The 25,811-nt window shown below is 36.4% G+C and overlaps 1 protein-coding gene across 5 annotated transcripts in view; it reads left to right on the top strand.

Moving 5' to 3' along the window:
- The window catches only part of Rapgef6 (Rap guanine nucleotide exchange factor 6), a 183,335-nt gene that overhangs the window by 32,393 nt on the left and 125,131 nt on the right, over window positions 1-25,811 (top strand). For 4 of the 5 annotated variants that reach the window (XM_052195332.1, XM_052195333.1, XM_052195331.1 and 1 more), the window contains exons 4-6: window positions 4,976-5,059; window positions 17,371-17,440; window positions 24,155-24,298. In XM_052195332.1, the coding sequence (XP_052051292.1) occupies window positions 4,976-5,059; window positions 17,371-17,440; window positions 24,155-24,298 (298 nt within the window). Of the gene's footprint in view, window positions 1-4,975; window positions 5,060-7,043; window positions 7,227-17,370; window positions 17,441-24,154; window positions 24,299-25,811 lie in introns of those variants that run through there. The other variant, XM_052195334.1, reaches the window with a different exon arrangement.

Genomic DNA, 25,811 nt, shown 5'->3' with positions numbered 1-25,811 from the left:
GAAAAGGAAGGATACAGAAGAGAGAGAGAGAAAATGAGTACGATCATTATGGACTAGACAGATGATAAGAGTATAGGTAACAAACATTTACAAAGAAGAGAGGTAGTGACATTGATTGGAATCTTGAACCTAGATTACTGATTGATTGCTTGTGCTGAAGCAAATATTCCATAAATGACATGGAAACGCATTTAAAGCAAAATAGAAGATAAGATTTCTAACAGTCTGGGCATGGTGGGCTCACATGAAGAATCTCACCAGTGGGAGGCTGAGGATGAAAGATTGCCATAAATTTGAGACCAGTCTGATCTACATAGAAAGGTCCAGGTTAGACCTCTTATGTTTTATTAAAAAGAAAAAGCCAAGGATATATTTTATAGACGCATAGTATGGTGAAATGGAAGGGGGTGCCTCTGTGGCTCATGCTGAGGCACCCCTCCCCCCTGAGTTACCAGCTATATGACAGGTTATTATAGAATAGAGTTTATTAAGGGCATGAGAAAGGGAGTTGGGAAGGGAGTAGAGACAAAGAAGAGAAGAGAAGAGCCCTGCCGGAAACAAAGGAGGATGTAGGGGGAGAATAGGGTCAGGGTGAGAAAGGCAGAGAGAGTAAGAGAGAGAGAGGAAGGAGCAAGCAGCCCCTTTTATCTATGAGTTAGGCACACCTGACTGTTGCCAGGTAACTGGGGTGGAGCCTAGAAGGAATGCTAACAAGGCCTACCAAGTAAGATACTGTCTCCAAAAATGTAAATCAAGAAGTTGAGAAGAGTAAATATCAATGTCAGTATAACAGCATAAAACCCCATGATATCAATTTTAGAAAAGATTTGTATCAGCCAAGAATTCTACAAGAAATGGGAGAATTAACCTTTAGTGTCTAGAAACTGATTATATCACAGGACACTAACTGATATGATCTGATGTTCTAAAATTTATAGCTGGGGATTTTTAATGAAAAGAACAGTTTGATATTGATAGGAGGTATAAGGAGAGGACAATGAGCCATCTCTAGGCCCAGAGGCAGGAGAAATATGTGAGATCAGCCATCTACTATTTTAAAATGTCTATAAAGTAGTCAGAATCCAAGGCAAGCCCAAGAGAACACACTGAGAATAAAAGATATCTTTAGATGTCTGACTGGAGTTCAGAAGACTCAAGTGTTTTTATCCTGTGCTTAGTTGTTAAGGTTCAGGAGAGCTAATGAGTGTCTGCAGTATTTTAAATTTTTTTTTTTTTTTTTGATTTTGGTTTTATCGAGACAGGGTTTCTCTGTATAGCCCTGGCTGTCCTAGAACTCACTCTGTAGACCATGCTGGCCTCGAACTCAGAAATCCACCTGCCTCTGCCTCCCAGAGTGCTGGGATTACAGGCGTGTGCCACCACTGCCCGGCTGTATTTTAAATTTTTACTGACAATTATAACATTTTGACAATTCCTAGAAAATGAGTGGTAAATACAGAGATCTAAACATACTAGAGCGTTTGGTAAATGCTGTTGAATTGTATAAAAAAAAAAAAAGAATATCCTTATTTCTCCTTTTCTCTCACACATATACGCTCTCACACCCTCACAAACTCTGGAATGCCAGAAATGGAACTTTAGGCTGCAAAACAACTCTTATCACTGAGCTAAGCCCCCCGCCCCTTTAGTGGCTTGAAATTGGAATATTAATCAAGCTCTACCAGACTTAAAGTTTAGACTGTGACATAATATGAAATTTTAAGTTGTCTGTAGATTTAACTACTTGTATGTAAACAGGCTTTGTCTATAGTGGTAGTATTTTGTTTGCCATAAGTAAATGCTCTGAACACCTGATATTTTCAGTCTTCCTTAAATCTTTGTGGAAAGGCATATTTTTATGTGAGAATATATTTTCTAATTTTCAGTGGACTTTTTCTAAATAACCAAGTTTAAAACCGTGGGTTGTTTGATAACTATTCCCTGGGGACAGTATTCCTTCTTTTACTTTCTCACATTCTTAGCAACTGCTAATTTTGCATACTGTAGACTAGCTCTTTTCACCTGGGCCTACAGTTTAATTATAGCAGTGTTGGTCTTACTCTTCACCCTTAATTCTGTCTCCTAATGCTGGGTGTTTTCTGTCCTATCTTCCATAACTATTTATATTTTTATGATGTATATATGTGCTGTACTTTGCTATCCTACATGTAAGTAAATGTATGTTAGTATCTCTTTTCTGATTATATGTTTGACAATCATACATAGACAAGAGCACAATTAGAAAATAGATGAACAATAAGAACAGTGAACTCCTAAAATTGTGCTATATAGAGGTAGGAATTGTGGAGCTGCAGGGTAGGATTTCTTTTTTTCTTTTTTCTCTTTTTTGATTTTTTTCAACACAGGGTTTCTCTATATAGTCCTGGTTGTCCTGGAACTCACTCTGTAGACCATGCTGGCCTCGAACTCAGAAATCCTCTGCCTCTGCCTCCCAGAGTGCTGAGATTACAGGTGTGTGTTTCCACCACCACCCGGCAGGGTAGAATTTCTTTTTGCCCTTTGCAATATAGTACTCTATTTTAAAGAAGAGCTGATTTTGATTTTCAGTGTCATTAAACAATGATTAGACACAATTTTCAACAACCTTTAAGTTGGGCTAATTTGAGGTACTAGCTCGGGCAATTCGACAACATAAGGAGGTCAAAGGGATACAAATTGGAAAGGAGGAAGTCAAACTATCATTATTTGCAGACGACATGATAGTCTACCTAAGTGACCCAAAAAACTCCACTAGAGAGCTCCTACAGCTGATAAACAACTTCAGCAAAGTGGCAGGTTATAAAATCAACTCAAGCAAATCAGTGGCCTTCCTATATATACTCAAAGGATAAGCAGGCTGAGAAAGAAATTTGGGAAATGACCCCCTTCACAATAGACACAAACAGTATAAAGTATCTTGGGGTGACTCTTACCAAACATGTGAAAGATCTGTATGACAAGAACTTCAAGACTCTGAAGAAGGAAATGGAAGAAGACCTCAAAAAATGGGAAAACCTCCCATGCTCACGGATCGGTAGAATCAATATAGTTAAAATGGCCATTTTGCCAAAAGCAATATACAGATTCAATGCAATACCCATCAAAATCCCAACTCAATTCTTCACAGAGTTAGAAAGAGCAATTATCAAATTCATCTGGAACAACAAAAAACCCAGGATAGCTAAAACTATTCTCAGCAACAAAAGAAAATCTGGGGGAATCAGTATCCCTGACCTCAAGCAATACTACAGAGCAATAGTGTTAAAAACTGCATGGTATTGGTACAGTGACAGGCAGGAAGATCAATGGAACAGGATTGAAGATCCAGAAATGAACCCACACACCTATGGCCACTTGATCCTCGACAAAGAGGCTGAAAACATCCAATGGAAAAAAGATAGCCTTTTCAACAAATGGTGCTGGTTCAACTGGAGGTCAGCATGCAGAAGAATGCGAATTGATTCATCCTTGTCTCCTTGTACTAAGCTCAAATCCAAATGGATCAAGGACCTCCACATAAAGCCAGACACTCTGAAGCTAATAGAAAAGAAACTGGGGAAGACCCTTGAGGACATCGGTACAGGGAGAAAGTTTCTGAACAGAACACCAATAGCGTATGCTCTAAGAGCAAGAATTGACAAATGGGACCTCATAAGGTTACAGAGTTTCTGTAAGGCAAAGGACACCGTCAAGAGGACAGATCGGCAACCAACAAATTGGGAAAAGATCTTCACCAATCCTACATCAGATAGAGGGCTAATATCCAATATATATAAAGAACTCAAGAAGTTAGACTCCAGAAAACCGAACAACCCTATTAAAAAATGGGGTACAGAGTTAAACAATTCTCACCTGAAGAACTTCGGATGGCGGAGAAGCATCTTAAAAAATGCTCAACTTCATTAGTCATTAGGGAAATGCAAATCAAAACAACCCTAAGATTTCATCTTACACCAGTCAGAATGGCTAAGATTAAAAATTCAGGAGACAGCAGGTGTTGGAGAGGGTGTGGAGAAAGAGGAACACTCCTCCACTGCTGGTGGGGTTGCAAATTGGTACAACCACTCTGGAAAGCAGTCTGGCGGTTCCTCCGAAAACTGGGCACCTCACTTCCAGAAGATCCTGCTATACCACTCCTGGGCATATATCCAGAGGATTCCCCACCATGTAATAAGGATACATGCTCTACTATGTTCATAGCAGCCCTATTTATAATTGCCAGATGCTGGAAAGAACCCAGGTATCCCTCAACAGAAGAGTGGATGCAAAAAATGTGGTATATCTACACAATGGAGTACTATTCAGCCATTAGAAACAATGAATTCATGAAATTCTTAGGCAAATGGATGGAGCTAGAGAACATCATACTAAGTGAGGCAACCCAGACTCAAAAGGTGAATCATGGTATGCACTCACTAATAAGTGGTTATTAACCTAGAAAACTGGAATACCCAAAACATAATCCACACATCAAATGAGATACAAGAAGAAAGCAGGAGTGGTCCCTGGTTCTGGAAAAGACTCAGTGAAACAGTATTCGACAAAACCAGAATGGGGAACTGGGAAGGGGTGGGAGGGAGGACAGGGGAAGAGAAGGGGGCTTACGGGACTTTCGGGTAGTGGGGGGGGGGCTAGAAAAGGGGAAATCATTTGAAATGTAAATAAATTATATCGAATAAATAAAAAAAGAATTTTCTAAAAGTTTTTTTTTAGTGTTCTCATGTTTCCTGTTTACTGGTGATTTGAAGGGATTTTTTCCCCTTCTCTCTGTGTGTTGAGAATTATCCCCCACCCCTTGTGAGCATGCTGTATGTCAAACATAAGGTAAGGAAGCATGCAGATCCCCCAAGATTGTTACTTAGTTTTTAATTATTTACAGCATTATCAGAATGTATTCTATGCTTTGTATTCATATTGGATCTGCCCGTATGTAGACATTTGTATTTGCTTACTTTTTTTTTATATATTTTAACAGTTCAGAAACTATTGCCAGATGTTGGTATATCCTGCTTTCTGGATCTGTACTTGTAAAAGATTCTATGGTCCTTCCTCCTTGCAGGTAAGTTTCCATTGATACTGTGTGTTTTTTGTTTTGTGATGGGGTCTTAACTATTTATCTTTGAACTATGCTCCAGCTTCAGTCTTAGTGCTGGGATTTTTGCATTGTCTCCTCCATCTAGCTAGACAAAAATAATATTGTAAGTCTTTCGTCCTTTTCTTCAGATCTAATGTATATATTTTTTCTCAGTGAAAATAAATTTTTAAAATATATGTTCTGTTGGAGTATTTGAACATTTTGGCAGGAATCTAATACTTAAATTTCTGATGGTGTAATTTTTCCTATTTGTGTTTGAACCTTACTCAGTTATGTGACTTATTTTTAGTTTTCTGTAAAACAAAGATGATAATAACTCTTGGTAAATGTTGTTACAAGCCATTAGCAAATTCAGTTGCTCAAAGCTTTCAAAAGTCTGTAAGAACTCATACTCTAGAGCAAGATTACTTAACCTCTCTAAGTTTACTCAGAAGTAGGTATAATAGATAATAGTAGAAGCTCTTTGATAGACGGGGTCTGGGGAAATAAACAAGTTAGCATAAATAAATCTCTCTTAGACATCTCCTGGCTATTTATAGTAGTTGTTAGCAGTCTTCGAAATTATTTTTTGTATTTTAATATACCTTTAAAATGTATTCTTTTACAGCGTATTTGTATTTTGATTCTGTTACTTTCCCACTAAACCCCTTCTTAACAAGTCTTTTCATGTGTGTGTGTATGTGTGTGTTATACTCATGGTGTGCCATGGTGCATGTGTTGGGAAATCAGGACAGCTTGAATTTGTTCTCTTCTGTCATGTGGGTTCTGGAGATAGAACTGAGGTCTGTGGCTTGGCAGCAAGCACCTTTACTCACTGAATCATTTCATTGTCCCAAGACTTTTAAAGTGGGACATGAGAGTACAGCTAAATTAGTTTAGTGATGTTAAACTCATTAAACTTAAATACCAAGGCACAGGGTATCTTGATTTATATACCAGTTTAAAAGTCATATCTTGAATTCTAAAACTTTGTATTATTGGCCATGGGCTAAATGAAATCAGCGCTTCTTCATAAGTAGAGTAAAGGGTGTTAACCTTTTACAAAGAAATTTTTTTGGTTCTTGGTTATTTAAGCCTTGCTGCTATTCCTTTCTCTATCAGCTCTGAAACCGCTGCCTATGGTTGATTTTAGGATTATTATTTTCTTTTGAATATTTTCTCACTCTCCTGTGGTTTTTAAATAGTTCAGATTTTGTTGTAAAAACTGTTTGTAGCCAATAAGTGACCATTAGTTTGTAATCTAGGCAATGAAGTTTTAGTTTTTAAAATAACTCATAGGAATGTATGAGTTTTTTAACAAAGTTAAAGAAAGTTATGTTGGACATTAACTACATGATTATACTTGTTTAGTTAAACTTTATACTACAGAATATGGGTAGTAGGTCTTTATTTGTGTGTGTGTAAAAGTTATCAGATACTCATTAGGATTATTGAGTTAATGGAAAGAGGAATATAGTTGTCATAAAATAATCACATTATTTTTGGCTTGTGTGAATGTTGTTTCTAATTATTATGATACAAGGAGAATATGAACCCTCCATAGTGTAAGACTAGGATGATAGTAGTATCCCAGTTCACAGAAATACAGTGAGGTTCTCTACTGGGACAGTTGAACTTAACGATTCTCACTGTTGAATAGCCTTGGTACTATTTAGAATAGAAACTAATTGACTGCACCCCAGCTGAGGGTGAGGTCCCAAGTCAAAAACAGAAAAGGGGACTGTTTTTTTTTTCCTCCTCATGACTGAAATGTAGACTTTTTTAGAAAATATTATTTGTAATCCAGTGCAAGAGAACTTTAGAGTATCTCTTGCCAAAAGTTGGTTTATACTGTCCAGGAACTGAGAGTGTGAACAGAAGAACAGTGAGGGCAAAGAGGAAAAATACCCACATCTCATCTTTTCTTCCAGATGCCCACTGGCCCACAGCTGGTAAAAGGGTCAGGAACTTTGCCCTGCCTAGCCCTGCCCCGCCCTGCCAACTGTAGAGCAAAGACCTTTCTTGTGTAGCCTCTGCTGACAAAACTGCCTCTGGAGAGCACTGACAGAATCTACAACTTTTATCACAATGTAGGACTGTTGAAGGGTCAATTTCAAGCAGAAAGTCAGACCATTTGATGTTGAGGAAGGAGGTAAATGCAAAATTAACTGGCATGGCATTTTTAGTTTCCATCCAACAACAAAACAACTCTTTTTGACTAATACAACTATCGTTCAAGAAAGTACAGTTCTAAACTCTGACCCAAATGAAGAGGACACAGTCCCATTAATCATTTCTAACTATATCAATTATATATTCCATCATAATGTCTCTGTATACTTTATTGGCTAAAGTTTACCTTATAAAATGTTCACTTCAATACCATGTATTTAAAGAGAATGGGAGAGAAGGTAACATGTACAAACTATGAAAATCTATAGTTGTAGTTTTTATCCTTTAGAATTCTTGCCTTCAGCAAGAGCTTGGCTGCTCTGGGTTCTTTACCTGATAGTGGAAGCTGAACTTTATTATATAATGTGCTTAATTGTCTTGCCTTTTTTGTTGTTTTAGTTGTTGAGGTTCTAGACATAAATATATACTATAAGGCACACAAGAGTTCTTCTAGCCACAATTGTGTGCCACAAACCAATTTCTTCTTAGTAATTGGGGTTAGTCACTTGTGACACTAGAATAACACTTGCTGTCTATTGGTTTAGTGGCTAGGGATAAAAATGATTGTGTTCTCCTGGTAAAAGCGTTAAGATGAACAAAACGTGCTCATCTACATACCTCTTCCCAGACCTTGTTACCTGGCTTCTAATTCTGTTCTTTGAAATCCCTCACCATTCAAAATTATTAACTGTCTCTTTAGGTCAGTAATTATGGCCATCTGTTTATGAGAAGAACAGTAAAAAAAAAAATCAATAAAGTTATGTATAAAAAACTAGAATGTATTATGTGTGTTACCTCAAGTTCCATTTCCTAGAAATACTCATTTTCAGCAAAGTTCAGAGTTGGTTTGAAGCAAACGAAAATATTATAAATTAGTTGTTAGATTAAAGCACTGATAATACTGGGAAAAACAGAAAGCATTGTTATACCTATGTTGCCCAAAAAAGTAAGTTTCTTGATTGAAGGTAACACAATCTACAGTGCCAGGTAAGAAAATGTACTCTGTAAGCTCATGATTGTTAGCAGTACTTGCAGAATTCAGAATGTTTCTGGTAAGGACAAATAACCTGACTCCTGCATGATTGAAGAGATCCATTATAAATTATGTGGCTCCCATAGATGTCCCCTTGAGAAATGCTAACATATTAGGAACTCGGTATTGTTCCTACTTCTGAAAAATTAGATACTCGGATGTAATTTGAGCCCCATCTCATCTTTTCTTTCTTTGCTACCATACTCAGTATGTTTATAGTCTCACTGCACAAGCACTGTAGAAGATAGGAAAGAGACTGATGGATGTCCACTTTTGCCTTTTTAATTATTAAGAGCCTTCTCTGGGACTTGACAGATGGTTCAGCACGTAAAGTGCTTTCAACCAAAGCATGAGGGCCTGAATTTAGATACCTAGTAAACATATAGCTGTCTAGATGCATGTTCATAATCCCAGCATGGTGGGGTGGTAATGGTATAGAATAGAGGGATGAAGAAAGACAGGATCATAGGCCTTGCTGGCCAGCCAGTCTAGCCGAAACACTGAGCTCTGGGTTCCCTGAGAAACACTTCCAGAAAATAAGTTGTAAAAGGATGGAGCAGGACATGTCCACCTCTAGCCTGCATACACATAAACATCTGTACATACATGCTATAGAATAAAGTAACAGCTTTCTCCACAGCAGATGCCCTTTTAGAATCTACATGGACACAGGTATTTTTAAATTCTGTGCTTGTTCTGAAAAGTGCTCATCTACATACCTCTTCCCAGACTACCTTGTTACCTGGCTTCTAATTCTGTTCTTTGAAATCCCTCACCATTCCAAATTAGTAACTATCTCTTTAGATCAGTAATTGTGGCCATCTGTTTATGAGAAGAACAGTCAAAAAAATCAATAAAGTTATATATATATATATAAAAAAACCAGAATGCATTATATGTTACCTTAAGTTCCATTTCCTAGAAATACTCATTTTCAGCTTCTGTAGGACCAGCATTCCTTGAAAGCATGCATAGGTAAGAGCCACAAGAAATAAATGGCAAGAGTAACATAGTGACTTTCTTCATCTTAGTATCTATTTTAATAGATTGTGTAATTTAATAGGGTTAATTCAGGAACTAGTCGATGGCTTAGCAGTTAACACTATCTGCCTTTCCATAGGACACAGGTTTGATTATTAGTATTCACATGGCAGCTCACAACCATCTGTAACTAGTTCCAGGACATTTAACACCCTCCTCTGACCTCCACAGGCACCAGGCATATGCACATGGCATATAGACATATATGCAGGGAAAATATACACAGAATAAGAGGAAATATTAAATAAGAGTTAGTTCAAGATTCAAAATCCAGGTGTGATGGAAAAACTCATAACTATATTGGCCTATATAAGCATGAACTAGGTCAGTTGAGGTGTAAGTTGGAAGTTCATTATTGAATGATTCTTGGAGCTTCTACTATTTACTGTTAATTGAGTAAAAGCACAGACTTTAAAAATGATGATGTTAAGTGGCCCTTGGATCTGAGGGGGTTTGATGCCCTAGTGTAGGAGAATGCCAGGGCGGGAAGGCAGGAGTCAGGGGGAAGGCATCCCCATAGAGGAAAGGGGAGGGGGAATGGGAAGTTTATGGAAGGGAGACATGAAAAAGGAATAACATTTGAAATGTAAATAAAGAAAATATCCAATAAAAGAAAGAAAAAAGAATAATGTTTTTCAAAGGAAAAACAGAATCAATTTAAGTTTAGGAAAGAAGTTTATAAGTTTTAAAATACTTAGGGAAATACTTAATGTCTTTAACAAAGTTGCATCTAAATACTTCTGAAATGTCATTTCTAAGACATTAAATTCTTAAAAGTTGCATGAAAAATAATATAGGGTCTTAAAATGTACATCTTTGCAAAAATTTGACTGCAATGACATCAAACTAGGAATCTTTTGTTTAGGATATGTGGTTACAAGGACTGAAAGCTTACTGAAATATTGACAGCTAGACACAGTTGAAATTATATTTGAATAATAGCTTAAAAGTCCTAGAACAAGTCTACCTTTTAGCTTCAAATCCTTTCTCCCCCTGAGTGTGTGTGCTTTTATTTCGTGTTGGTTTGCTGCTTTCTATGTAGCCCAGATTGGCTTTGAACTCTTGATCCCCAGTTTAAGTTCCCCAAATGCTGGGAATATAGGTGGGTAACATTGCACCAGGATCCGCTTCAGGCATGTGTTAGGGAGGATGGTGCATGTGGCAGTCAGAGGACTTCTTTTAGTGTCATTTCTCAGGAACCATCTATTTTTCTTGCTGGGACCTAAGGCATTTTCAGTAAACTAGGAAACATGGCTGAGAGCAAACAGTAGGGAGCCACTGGTGTCTGCCTCCTTGGTCCTAGGTCCTCATACTTGCTTTACAGACAGAGTTGTTTCCCCGGAGCTGTTTTTGAACAGACATTGTATAATAGGTGGAAATAGCACTGAAGAAAAGCCTATATAGGGAAACAGCTCTCTGTTCAAACAGTGGGGAATAAGCAAGTAGGTGGTGGAGTGATGGGAGAGAAAGAAGCAAATAAATAGGTGATGGAGAGATGGATGAGGAAGAGAGCCCAGCAACTTGTGCACTAGGAAGTGAGGTGGGACTGGAGACATGAAGTTAGTTGCAGTTCTTGTATCTTGAGAAATGGTGAATTACACTGTCCATCCGTAGAGCCAGTAACCAATTCAAGCGCCAGTGTGCCTGTGCCTTTTTCCTTTGAGAAAACCAACTACTGTGTGAGTCGTCATGACTCCCATGGTGGGATCCTAGCCCCCAAAGAAGAGCAGTCCATGCGGAATGGAGATCCACAACTGACTGGACATGGCCTGCTGTATTTACTTCTCATCATTGGCCTGTTTGCTAATCTTGTAGTTGGTTGTAGTGGCAGTTCACCCATGAGACTGGACAGCTCTGTATTGAATTACAGTTTTACTGTGTCGTGTTTAATGTTGGCCAGCATTTATTTCCTTTGGAATCTTTGGGGTTGGACAAATGTTGGAAGATAGCCAGAGGCCCTGTGTACCGTGTGGCCTGTCCGCAGTGTGGCCCATCCATATAGCACAAGCCACTACAATGTGCAAGTGTGGGGTGGAGAGATGGGAGAGAAAGAGGACAGGTATGAGCACTATGAAGAGAAATGGATCTGGAGATAAGAGGGTTGAAAGGAACAGCCAAATCTGAATAGCCTGTGATGCCATCTGAGGCCTTAGCGAAGTCCTGGCCTGTGATGCTAGGGAGGGCCATATTTGGGTCCATGGCAATAACTGTAGGAATCTGTGTCAATGTTCATGGCCCATATTACCACTAAAAGCCATGAAGACCTCCCAGGTCTGGATTGCCGCTTGGGACCATGGTGATATTCAAGCACTGCAGAGTGGATCCTGTACCTTGTCTGGGCTGGAACTGATGGCATGGGTATGGGTGAGCCAACCCCAAGGGCATGAGAGCTGCCCCTTACATGCTGACTGTGGCATTGGGTAAGCTGGCGAGAGTAAGGACAGTGCTGGGCTTTGAGTTGACCTACCCCAACATCTATGAACTGCTGGAACGTATGAAGAGCCTAGGGAGGGAGAGGCTGGTATATCTCTGTGAGTTTTAGGCAGCCTGATCTCTCTCTATAGATAGATAGATAGATAGATAGATAGATAGATAGATAGATAGATAGATAGATAGATAGATAGATAGATATAGATAGATATAGATAGATATAGATAGATATAGATAGATATAGATATATAGATATAGATAGGAAGTCCAGAGCAGTTGGATATACACAGTAACACAGGGTGAGGGGGAAGGGAGATATGCAGAAACTACTAGCAAAATAATAGTAAACTGAATCTAGGAATGTATTTAAAATACTGTTTATCAGCATTAGAATTTTCCAAATACAGGATTGGTTGTGCATCCAAAATCAATTAATAAAACATACTATAATAAAATGATATATAAAACTGCCTGATGATTTAGCAAAGAAAACTATTGATAGAATACAAAACAAAGTGAAATTTATAGACATACAGATAGCAAATTCCTAACCCTAATAAAAAGCATGTATAAAAAATTTTATTTTGTGGTCTATTTTTTTTTCACTTATTTCTGACCATTTCCAATTAATTTTTGCTCCTGGTGCTTTACTGACTCTCCCCTTGGTTTCGTAATTTTTATTTGTTTATTTATTTGTATGTGTTCATGTGCCACAGCTCACATGTGGAGATGTGAGGACAACTTGGAGGAGTTCTTTCACTTCGTAGATCCTGGGAATCAAACTCAGGTTTCAGACAGAGAGTCAAGCCTCTTTTGCTTGAGCCTATTGCCTGCTGTTCTGGATTAATTAGTTAATCATTTAAAAAATTTAAAAAGGAGGGGATTATGTCCCTCCCCCACTAAATATGGTTTTACTTTTGTCACATAAACAATTTAAGTATGTATGTGTGGGCCTTTCTGGCCTTTTGTTGGCTGTGAGTTGCTGGCCTGTGAGTTGGTGCCATACTTCATCATCTGGAACACCATTGTGTCATGCAGTTTAATGACTTGTTTTCTACCTTTGTTTCAATATAGTAGATTCTTGAAATTTCTGTATAAGTCTTTGGATTATTATGTCAGACTTTAAATCAACTTTTTTGGGATTTTTAAATTACTTATAACTCCACTGAATCTGTACATTTTGGAGGAAATGTTTTTTTTTTTATTAATTGGATATCAAATGTTGCACATCTTAATATAAATGGATTCTAGTTTTTGTTATATTGCTTAAGATAGTAATAAGAATTGTTTTACTATATAGTCTAGTGATCTATAACAGATTTGATTATTTTGAGCCTTTTAAGTTTGTGAGATCAAATCTAGCACTTCTTCAGAACTGTAGTATCATTGTTAAAAAGATGTATTTCTGTGGACAATATTTAATGTCCATGTCTTATGTGCTTGTTCATTGGCTCTTTTTTCTCACATACCCACTAGATATGCTATGAATCACAGTACAGAATAGACTTGAGGACCTTTCCAGAGACCTCCAAAGTGCATAACGTGTGTGCCCTCTCTACCTCCCTTCTTCTCTCCCTCTTCTCTGCCTCTCTATCTCCTCTCTGGTACTCCAGTTTTACAAATTTAAAAATTTTGAAATACTTTTCTCTCTTAAAATCAAGTTGATATCGTCCAGTTCAATAACTGCTTCTTGGGAGGTGTTGTCAAGGTTACATGTAGGAAGGATAGTAAGCTAAGCATTTTTCAGGGTCAACTTGCTTCTGCTTTCTTTCTTGGAAAAATGCTACCTTTGATCTGCCTACCTTCCATTATCTTGAAATTTGTTACATATATATTTTTATGATTTTCTTTCGTTTTTGTATTTTCATCCAAAAAAGTGTATACAGCTCTTGTTCTGTGTTGCATGAAACTCCTTTAGATTTTATGTATTTGGTAATATAAGGCTCCATTTTGGAAAAATATACAAAATTCTTCAGCATAGAAATAAAGTGATCTTTTTTTAATGTTCAAAAGGTAATTTCATTAGATTTGGATGGGGGTTCTTACTGTATGGATCTGGCTGACCTTGAACTAGATCCACCTGCCTCTGCCCTCTTGATTGCTGGGATTAAAAGTGTGTGCCACAATGCCCTGCTGTTCAATTTTATTGAGTGTTGTTTAGGATTTTTATTGTAAATTATTATTTTTTGTTTGTTTTAATATCATTTTTATTTATATGAGTTCACTGTAGCTGTCTTTAGACACACACCAGAAGAGGGCATCTGATCCCATTACTGATGGTTGTGAGCCACCATGCAGTTGCTGGGAATTGAACTCAGGACCTGTGGAAGAGTAATCAGTGCCTTTTTTTTTTTTTTTTTTAAAGACAGAGCTGTATGTGTGGGTATCTTCTTTTGGGTTGTTGGAAACCCAATCCTTTCTTGCTTTTTCTAGGGTGTAGTTTCCGCATTTTCCATCTATTATCCTTTGTAGGGCTGGATTTGTAGACAGATATTGTATAAATTTGGTTTTATCATGGAATATCTTGGTTTCTCCATCTATGATGATTGAGAGTTTTGCTGGGTATAGTAGCCTGGGCTGGCATTTATGTTCTCTTAGGGTCTGTATGATGTCTGTCCAGGATCTTTTAGCTTTCATCGTCTCTGGTGAGAAGTCTGGTGTAATTCTGATAGGTCTGCCTTTATAAGTTACTTGCCCTTTTTCCCTTACTGCTTTTAATATTCTTTCTTTGTTTGGTGAATTTGATGTTTTGATTATTATGTGCCAGGAAGAGTTTCTATTCTGGTCAAGTCTGTAGTTCTGAAGGCTTCTTGTATGTTCATGGGCATCTCTTCCTCTAGGTTAGGGAAGTTTTCTTCTACAATTTTGTTGAAGATATTTACTGGGCCTTTAAGATGTAAATCCTTGCTCTCATCTATACCTATAATCCTTAAGTTTGGTCTTCTCATTGTGTCCTGGAGTTCCTGGATGTTTTGACTTAGCAGCATTATGCATTTTGCATTTTCTCTGACCGTTGAGTCAATGTTTTCTATGGTATCTTGAACACCTGAGGTTCTTTCTATCTCTTGTTTTCTGTTGTTGATGCTTGCATCTGTGACTCCTGAATTCTTTCCAAGGTTTTCTATCGCCAGAGATGTCTCACTTTGTGATTTCTTTACTGTTTCTACTTCCACTTTTAGATCCTGGATGGTTTTGTTCAGTTCCTTCACTTGATTGTTAGTGTTTTCCTATAATTCTTTAAGGGATTTTTGTGTTTCTTCTTTAAGGACTTCTGCCTGTTGACCCATGATTTCCTGTATTTCTTTAAGGGATTTTTGTGTTTCCTCTTTAAGGGTTTTTACCTGTTGACCGATGTTCTGTATTTCTTTTAGGGAGTTACTTAAGTCTTTCTTGAAGCCCTCTATCAGCATCATGAGATACGATTTTAAATCCAACTCTTGATTTTCCGGTGTGTTGAGGGTATCCAGGACTTGCTGTTGTGAGAGAACTGGGTTCTGATGTTGCCATGTGGCCTTGGTTTCTGTTGGTAGGGTTCTTGTGCTTGTCTTTCGCCATCTGGTTATCTCTGGTGCTAGTTGTATTGTCTCTGGCTAGAGTTTGTTCCTCCTGTGGGCCTGTAAGCCTGTGTCCTTACTCCTCTGAGCTCAAAAGTGAAAGCCCTTCTGGGAGATCCCTCTCTCCTGGTGGGCTATGCACAGAAGACTGGAGTTTCCCAGCTCCCCAGTGCAAATGGGGCAGGCGGAAGACTTCCATCTCAGTTGCTCCACTGACTCCTAACTGGGTCCCCTCCAGAGAGAATGTGGAGATCTCATCTCTGCAATCCAAAGTGAAAGCCTGCTGGGAGATCACCCCTTCCTGGTGGGCTATGCAGAAGGCTGTAAAGTCTCCCAGATCCTTGGTGCAAATGGTGCGGGAAGCCTTCTGTCCAGCTGTTCCTGCAGTCAGTGCTCTTAACAGTCAGTGCTCTTAACCGCTGAGCCATTTCTCCAGCCCTTGAAAGTTATTTATAATAACTTTTATATGTAATAAAATTATGTAATTATAATTTTGAGCCTTCTTGTAAAAAGTATATGCTACTTGTTGCCTTATTTAAGCCCTGGTTCCAGTTCATTGTTAAAATTATATAATTTTCCTTATAAATGACTTAGAATTTATTCTGAGTAGCCTTTTTTTAACATTAGTATCCTTTCCCTTCCAGTTTACTTAATGTAGAGGCAGTATTTTACTTTTATATGTATTTTTTATTTCATATGTATAAGCATTTTGTCTACATGTATATGTATATATACATACATATACATATATATGCTTGGTGCCAGTGGAAACCACAAGAGGATGTTAAATCCCCTAGTACTATAGTTATAGAAGGTTGTGAACCACCATTTGGGAACTGATAATCAAACCCAAGTTTTCTGCAAGAACAAAATGTGCTTTTAACCACTAACACTGCACACATGTGGTTTACTTACACACATGCAGGAAAAACAGTCATATATAAATATAAATAACTCCTGTAAAAAGCCACATTTATCTAGGCCTCGTATGGAAAAATATTCATTAAATACAAACCTAAATGAAAGATCAATCTCAGATTATTAAAGGATATAAGTATTAGAAATAAATCATTTCTTACTTGGGTCTATTTTTTATGTGCCTTTATTTTCTATAGCTATTTCCCTCAAACAATTCAAAGTTTAAAAGATAAAGCTCAAAGTAGTCAAATTTGTTTTAGATTGGTAGATTATATAGTAGAACAGTTCCTTTTACTATCAGAAGCAGTATAGCAACTCTCAGGCCCGTTACATATTTCTGTGTCACAGTGCTAGTGTCTTAGATGGTTCTCAAGTTTAAATATATGCTACATGGTTGATCTCTTGGCAGCCAATAGAACTTTTAAGATAATGATTTTCAAAACATTATAAAAGGGATTGATATTTCATTAACTTATCTGTTTATGACTAATGAGTGGGATCAATGTTTTTCAGCTTTGGCACAGATCCACTTTGACAAACTTTTTTTTTCTGTTTTCACTTTTTTCTTTAAATTGATCTTTCTAAAGTTCAGTTTTTCTTTATTTCTTTCTAGTTTTGATTTGTTTAGAAATCTTTTTCTCAGGTAAAGCATATGGGGTACTTAGCATAGACTCGCTTAAGGTTTTTTTTGTTTGTTTTGTTTTGTTTTTTTATTTTTTCCAGAAATAGTTAATCTGGCGATTTTTTTTTAAATATCATTTTATTGCCTATCTGCATTTCTTCACTTACTAAAATGTTTTTTGTTTCTTTATCTGCTATCTAATATAATAGTTTACTTTTATAAAACATAATATCACATCTTGAATGTTTTTCTTTTAGTCTTGTTTAAGTGTTTAGAATTTAAGATTAGATAAATATCTTTCATAAACAATTATGGTGACGAAGTAAAGAAATTTTGAAAAAGTTGTGCACAGAATTGAAGCGAGATTTGTCCTATTTGAGCAATTAAGGGGAACTCGTTTATTTTGTTTTTGCTAGAAAATCTTAGAGGATCAGAATTTCTCAGTTAATGTCTCGGAGTTTTTATTTTTCCCATATTGACATATGTTTTAACTTCTGCTAAAGAAATTGTTTTTCTGTTTTTGTAGTTTTGGTAAGCAGTTTGGAGGAAAAAGAGGATGTGATTGTCTTGTATTAGAACCTTCAGAAATGATTGTGGTAAGATACTGAATTGCTTCTTTGATATGCTTCAGTTTCAACTCTAAATGTGGTAGACTTTGAATACCCAAGAAAGTTTCCTTTCCATGACCTATGGTGATACTTAAATAACATCAGAACTGTGTAACACCTTTATCTAATTTTATCTCTAACATTTCTGTGGTGGTTGAAATAATGTCTAACATGATAACAGAAATATCGTGTTCCAAATTTGGTAACTTTCTTTCCCTGTTCCACCAGAAAATTAAAAAGCAGGCTGTGTGTGTGTGTGTGTGTGTGTGTGTGTGTGTGTGTAGGAGAGGGGAGTGTGTGTGTGTCTCTGCCTATGTGTCAACAAGGGTGGGACTCTTTAAAGGAGCATGATTTTTTTCCACTGTTTTTCCTTTGCCATTGATGGAGTTAGTAAACTTCAGATGGCCTGAGGGGAAGAGCTAGAGAAAATAAAGGCACATAGGAAATAGGCCCAAGTAAGAAATAGTATGTTTCTAATATTTTGTACTCTCTAATAACTTGAGATATTTCATTTAGAGTTGTGTTTAATGAATATTTCATTTTTCTATAAGAGGCCTAGATAGTTGTTAGAACTTTTGAAAATTTGGCTTTTAAAAGAAGTTATTTATATGTATGTATATTTATGTATGATTGTTTTTCCCACGTGTGTGTAAGTGAACCACATGTGTGCAGTGTCCACAGAGATCTGAAGAGGGCATTGGTAGAACTGCAATGGTTTACAGTGTGCTTTAGTACTTACTGCACATGTAAGCTGTATGCTTATGTACGTGTATCAGGAAAAGTCAGGAAGTCATTTTATGGTACAGTCTCATCTTAATTTGCTACTTGCAGTGTGGAACTGTTCAGCCTTTCTGTAAAGGCAGTTTGTTTGTGATGATGTTGTTTCAGAAAAATTTTAAAAACCAAGCTAAGCTCTGGCTACTGGTTGTGTTTAGTTCCTTGAGATCCCCTCAGTAAAATACGTTTAGCCTGTTCAAAGCCCAGAGTTTATTCTGACAGTTTACCATGTTCTTTTTATTTACTAAGAGTTAGAATTTGTTAGCTTACATTATCATGTATCTATTAATTTATCATCATAAGTATTAGACTGGTGGGATGGTTCATCAGGTAACGGTGCTTGCCACCAAGTCTGACAGCCCGCTCTCCAGAAATTGTTCCCTGACCTTCACCCTTGGTGTGGAGTGTGTGCATGTGTACTAAATAATGTAAGATGTTAATAAAAAGTGTTTAAGAATTGTTAATTTTTAAACTAGTAAATTTAATGTGCAACTAATCACAAGCCAGACATCTTAATTTGTGCTTTAATTCAAGCACTTGGCCAGGAGGTGGCAGGATGAACATGAGTTCAAACCAGATAATGAGTCACAGGCGGCATGGGTTACTTAAGACTTTGTCTCAAAGAGAAAAACAGAAAAGGAAGAGAAAAAGAAAGAAAGAGGACTAGGGTGAGGAAATATATATTAGTAGCTAGAATACTAACATATAAAGATGTATATTAATGAAGAAAATTACTGCCTAGAATTTCAGTGTGCACATGTAATGTATTAAATGTACTTTAAAAAATATTTAACAATGAATTTCCCTTTATACCTCTTTATCATTATTTCCTACCTTAAGAAACAAAATATTTTCATTACCTGACAACAATGTAAAGGAAGCATTTAAGAGAATCAAAATCGCCCAGATCAAAATCACTCCCATTGGCTAAACCTAAGGGCATTTGGGAATCCAAATAAAAATTTATGGTGGTGATGGTACCCTCATATATCAAACAAGTAGTTAAAATCTTGATGATATGAATAAATGAAGAAGGAAGATGAAATAGCACTCTTTGATGGTAGAATGCCAACTAACAAATAGTAAGGAAATACTTGGCTTACAATTGACAAAATTAGGGAGGCTAATGTTCAGTTAGGTAACAGGATACTTAAGATATCACAGAGTATGTTCCTAGCAATTATTTGTGAAGGAAACATTACTAAATTTCTGATGTTAAATATGGCAAATTTTCACCAGAATAGTAGTTATTGCTGCTGCCATTATATATACACAAACTAGTGGGATATTACTCCTATTGCAGCAAAACTGAGAAGAAGAAAGATCATGTCTGGGATGTATTCTTGCTCAGCATTCATACTTAAACCAAACTCACAAATTACCAGACAAATTAGAGAACTTTCTACAAAATGATGAGGTCTCAATGACAGGAAATAGAACAGTCATGGAACCATTCTAAAAGACAAAAATGTAGCTTCTAATGAACATAATTGATTGTTTTTCTGTTGACTATTGGATAGTGGAGAATTATAAATCATGTTAGCAATATGGCATGCAGGTAAGATACTGTCAGATTCTTGATTGTGATAACTGTGTTTTGCTAATATTAGATAAAGTTCTAGGCATGAGAAAATGCATGTTGATAAATTTCATGAGAAACAATGTCCCTTGAGTTACTTTTTAGATAATTCAGAAAAAACTGGTATGTATAGAATATCAATAAATATGTTATCAAATATAAATATACTTTTTAAATTTTCTAACTTTTTGTTGATCATCTGTGTTTAGAATGCCTTATTAATTATAGTAGAAAATAATCCAAAATTTCAGAATTCTTTAAAATGTTGAGAATTCATTGAAATAATTGCTCTCTAGTAACTTCAGGGATGATTGGAACTACCTGCAGCCAGACACCTTTTTATTCATTGGATATGTTAGCTTAGTTGGTGGTAAAGATCACTTTGATGCCATGGTGGCAGATGCCTGTAGTTCCATCACTCCAGAAACTGAGTTCAGCAGGAGAAATGCTGAACTTTAAAGGACAGTGGGGCACGGTGAAATCCTCTCTCATAAGCAGGAAAAAACAGAATTTACCTTGTTTTTAAGAGGTTGTGAATCTATTATCTAGAAAGCAATTCCTTATAGTTATAAATATTTCTTTTCCCTGTTAGGAATTTTTGGGTAGAGACTATGCTTTAAAAGATTCTGTACATGATTTTTATTTTTTTTATTTATTTATTTATTTATTTATTTATTTATTTATTTATTTTTGGTTTTTTGGATTTTGTTTTTTCAAGACAGGGTTTCTCTGTATAGCCCTGGCTATCCTGGAACTCACTCTGTAGATCAGGCTGGCCTCGAACTCAGAAATCCGCCTGCCTCTGCCTCCCAGAGTGCTGGGATTACAGGCGTGCACCACCACTGCCCGGCATATTTTATTATTTTTAATTTTTAAATATTGTTTCTTCTGGGTAGGAAGACAAGGACAGCTACTTAACAGCCTATGTCCCAATATATTCTTGGGATTAGACAATTTTTTCTAAGAGTGAAGAACTACATGAAAGGCACCCATGGTCTAACTTGAAGACTTCATCCAAAATTAAAAATAAAGGGTTTTATTGGCAGGTAGTCATTAGCATTGGAAAGCATCTAGTAAAATTTTGTCTTTGCTTAGAGTGTGAGGTGCTGCTGCCAGTTTAGAAAAATGGTTAGGTAGTTGGTTAACATATTACCCATTAATTTCACTCCAACATATATAACATCTTGTAAACAAATGTGCACATTATCCATAATTTCCCAGAAATAGAAAGAGTACAAATATCTATAACCTGAATAAACCTTATTCAGTGTCTATAAGATGGAATAGTGGTACTGCCTTACATAGAGTGAGCTCTGTATTCTGCCATAAATGACTAAACCTTGAAAATTGTTAAGTGAAAGAAGCCAGAGGGGGTGAGGGGACAGTGGGATATGCATAAATAAGGTGATAGAAAAAGTATTGTGTTGAATGCAAAAAAAAAAAAAAGGAAAGCTAGATACATAAATTCATCAATTATATGACTTCATTTATATAAAGTATGTACCATTGGATTCCAGGTAGTGGCACATGCTTTTAATCCTAGCACTCTGGAGACAGTGGCAAGCAGAACTCTGAGCATAAGGTCAGCAGGTCTACTACATACATAGCAAGTATGACAAGAGGGAGGGCTATTTAATGATAATCTATCTCCCTGTGTGTGTCTGTGACTGTCTTGGTTTTTTTTTCTGTATCTGTATACCTATGTGTGTTTTGTGTGTGTGAAATATTATTATAAAAGAGAAATTGATCTGATAGGAAAAATTGAGATTAGTACTTACCTTTCATGGAAAAGAACATAGGGATGAAATACAGATATATGCTGAATTTCTTTAAGGTGGTAATAATGAGCTAGAACTAGAAAGTGATGACTGTTAAACAATTTCCTGACTATACAGAAAGCCACTGAACTATGAATAGATTTTTTTTAATATGTGAATTTTATATAAATAAAAAACAGGAAATGTCATAGGTGATTTAACTACAGTGGTAACTAGAACAAAACTACAGTCCTTCTGAGTACCAAGAGAACCTTTTAAACCAAAGAACAAAGAATACACATTTCAGGGCTGGAGAGATAACTCAACAGTTAAGAACACTTGTGCCTCTTACAGAGGACCCAGGTTCGATTCCTAGCACCCACATGGTAGCTCTTAACTCCTATAATTCCAGTTCTGATGCTTGTGTCTGATGTCCACAGGTGCAGCCACCAGGCCTACACGTTAAACATACATACATGCAGACAAACTCCCGTACACCAAGAATAAAATAAACAAATCTAAAGAAAAAGAGCATTCATTTCAGAGAAATAAATATAAGAAATACACCTATAACAGTGAGGCTTCAAGTGTGTCATAGAATCATGTGAAGCAAATAAAATGAAATACTGCAAGTTCATATATAATATGTTCTATAAATAAGTATAATTGTGTGAATATTCAGGGAATATTGCAAGTTCAAGGTCAGGCACAGATACAGAGCAAGAATCTGTCTTGAGAAAAAACAGTTTAAGGGAGATAGAGATATATATGGCTTTGAATATCAGATGTAACCGTTTAATTTTATCAAGGGTAGGATGATGATTCTGGTTAACAGTACTGGCTGCTCTTTCAGTTTTCAACACCCATCTGGTTACAGTCTGTAACTCCAGTTCCAGGGGTCCAGTGCTGCCTTCTGGCCTCTGCAGACACCAGACATATGTGTAGTGCATAGATATATATACATGAAAAACTTATGCACATAAAATGAATGTTTAAAATTTCAGTAAATATGGTAAGCATTGGCTGTCCATTGTCACATTAGGAGACCTGACAGGATGATTTATCTGGGTAGCTTATCTGACTACAGAATGAGATTGGAGAACTTGTCTAAAGCAGCAGGATCACTATTGATGTAGGACTGAAGTGATTAAAACTCAAATAAGGGATGGTGCTGATGGTGTTGACAGAAAGGGTGTCAGGAGTGGGGCTTGTGCAAACAGTATTGACCTCCTGAGAAATGGATCTGATCTTTGGAAGATGAGCATGGGAGCTGGAAATTGATTATTGACTACTTAGTTCCGTGCCTAAAGCATATTTTGTGATAGCAGAGAAATGTGGCATTAGTAGGAAAAGTAGTTGTAGAGAAAAACAGAAACAATTTCTTGACTATAAGGTTAGTTATAAAGTATAATTTAATTTAGAACTTAACAGTATGTGTTTGAACAAAGATTTAAATTTGGAGAGCTGAAGAGAATGTTCTTGGAGAGGACTCAGGTTTGGTTCCCAGCACCCACATAGAGCTGCTGACAGCTCCAGGGAACCCTCTTCTGGCCTCCTTAGGTACCAACACATGTGTAGTATTGACTCACACAGGCATATACACATATAAGTGAAAAATAGATCTTTTAAAAATACTGTTTTTATAGTAGTTATATACTCTGTGATTAGATAGCAGTCTTATGTCAACATTACAGGTTTTGCAAATACGCCTCCCCTTTTTTTTTTTAAGATATATTTATCTTATACATGTGAGCACATCACTTTCTTCAATCAGGTCTCTTGACAGATGGTTGTGAGCCACCATGTGGTTGCTGGGAATTGAACTCAGGACCTTCGGAAGAGCAGTCGGTGCTTTTAACCACTGAGCCATCTCTCCAGTAGGCTTCACTCTTGTGAGCTGGAAAGATACTAGTCCTTAGAGGTTTCATTTTGTTTTTTACCTAGAGATAGTAACTGGAGATAGTGTTGCAGAGTGAAATATGTGTATGTGTGTGTGTGTGTGTGTGTGTGTATCTATATATGTGTGTGTATATATGTATGTATGTATGTATGAATGAATGTCTATTTTCTTTGGTCTCTATAACAGCTTCTCTGTTGTTTTTAAAAGTTACCATCCTTACTGATGTTGTTATTCATTAAGGTGGACATCAAAGAGTTTCTATCAAATAATAGAGTAATTTTGTTTTGCTTTTCAGTAGTTCACTAAAATGATAGCCATGATTGTTTGTTAAGTAAAGTAGATGCATAATAAGGCAGTTTGTAATTAGACTAACATCCAAGTTATAATTATTGAACGTGTAGGTGTAGTTGACAGCCTTCTTTTCTGATAAGAGACTTTATTTAGACAGATATATGTTTATGTCCTCAAGACAGACAGTTTCCTGGAAGGAAACTGTGGTCTCTAGTTCTTTATAAAAACATGTCTTTAATCTTTTTCAACTCAGAACATTGCCTTGTACAGACTGTTTCTTCAGGCACTTTCTTGGCAGAAATAAATGAAGCTTCCTTATGAGCCTTTTAAGACTTCATAGACTGTCGCTAACATGGAAAAACTGGATATTTAATCAGGAATGTGAACATGTATTTCAGGTAGAGAATTCCAAAGATAATGAAGATAGTATTTTACAAAGAGAAATTCCTGCTAGACAGTCTCGACGAAGGTTTCGGAAAATTAACTATAAAGGAGAGCGCCAAACCATAACAGATGGGGTGGATGTTAGTAACTACCTTTCGGTGAGTATGTTTCAGATGTTTTTATGGATCCTTGATATTTCACATAAAATATCTTTAATTTTCATGAGTTTTGGTCTCTACATGTTGAAGTTATAGCAAAAAAAAAACAGTTTTTAAAAATACTTCTACTTGACTGTTGGATTGACTAGAAATCTTTTGATCTGTGGGAATTTTGCTTTAGCTTCAGTTTTACTTAGAGTAATTAACTAAAGTAAGTTTTGTTCTAGCTTTTTACATACATTTATGAATTTTTTTTGCCTTTTTAGTGACTGAATAGGATGTAGATTGAATCTGAGAACTCAGGTAGTAGACTAATGGAAAGACATAACAAAAGAAAGAAAATCAGGGCAGTTCTTCCTTGGCCTGCAAGACTGTTAGTCACATATGAGAACAGGCACTAGTGTAAAAATATGTGTTAAAGTAACTTTAAAAGAAGCAAATGAAACATTGAGCTTTTTAAAGCCAGAGAAAGGAAGCTGTTGCTTTACAAGTCTTTTTTTTTTTTAACTCTGTTATTGCAGATAGCATCTTTTTAGACTGAGAAATGGTTAAATTGAGAAATCATTTGAAGAAGAATAAGTCCATGGGCATTTTAAAGACGAAAATCCATAATTATGTCTTCTTCCAAGGAGTTAGCACTGCAGTTTCAGAACTGTTAAATTGCCCTATAGCTGTCCTGTAAATGGCAGTATTAAAGAGATAGTAGAGTTGGTGGCAGAAAAACTGACAAGAGTCTGTTGCTTTGGTTTTCATGAAAGAAATACTCTCATTGTATGGCAGGGTAAAGAAGGATAGTCAGGGAATTGGTTTGCTGGAATAAGACTAGGATATGGGTCAGCTTTAAAGATTGTGTCACATTTGCCTAATTTCATTAATTGAATATGTTCTGAAAATAAACATACTGATTCCAAAATTTGCAACCAATACTAGAGTCATACAAAGAAACAATTTCTTTTTAAATATACAGTTTATTGCTGGGCAGTAGTGGCTCACGCCTTTAATCCCAGCACTTGGGAGACAAAGGCAGGCAGATCTCTGAGTTTAAGAACAGTCAGGTGTACACAGAGAAAATCCTGTCTTGAATGCCCTTCATCAAAGTATCTCTCTCTCTCTCTCTCTCTGTGTGTGTATATGTGTGTGTGTGTGTGTGTGTGTGTCTGTGTCTGTGTGTCTGTGTCTGTGTCTGTGTGTGTGAGAGAGATTTTCCTGTTACGATTTAAACTGTCTTTTTTACCTTATATTTACAATTTACAACAGATTTAAACATCTGTTGAGATTTTTTAAAACTTATATATAGTTTAAAATCTTTGAATGCTGTTAGATTTTCTTTTACATTTTGAATGAGTGAATAATGTTCCAGTATAACAATATGCCATAATTAATTAATTTGGATCTCACAATATTTGTTCATGTGTACTTTTTACAGACTATATTAATGGTATTCAGTGTCCTGACATCTCTTGCATACAGTATACACTGATCAAATCCAACCTTTTATATATCTCCATTGGGA

This window comes from Apodemus sylvaticus, chromosome 10 (genome assembly GCF_947179515.1).
Source record: "Apodemus sylvaticus chromosome 10, mApoSyl1.1, whole genome shotgun sequence".
In the NCBI taxonomy this organism is placed as follows: Eukaryota; Metazoa; Chordata; class Mammalia; order Rodentia; family Muridae; genus Apodemus; species Apodemus sylvaticus.
Note: the sequence above shows the minus strand (reverse complement) of the source record. Positions and strands in the feature narration are given on the sequence as shown.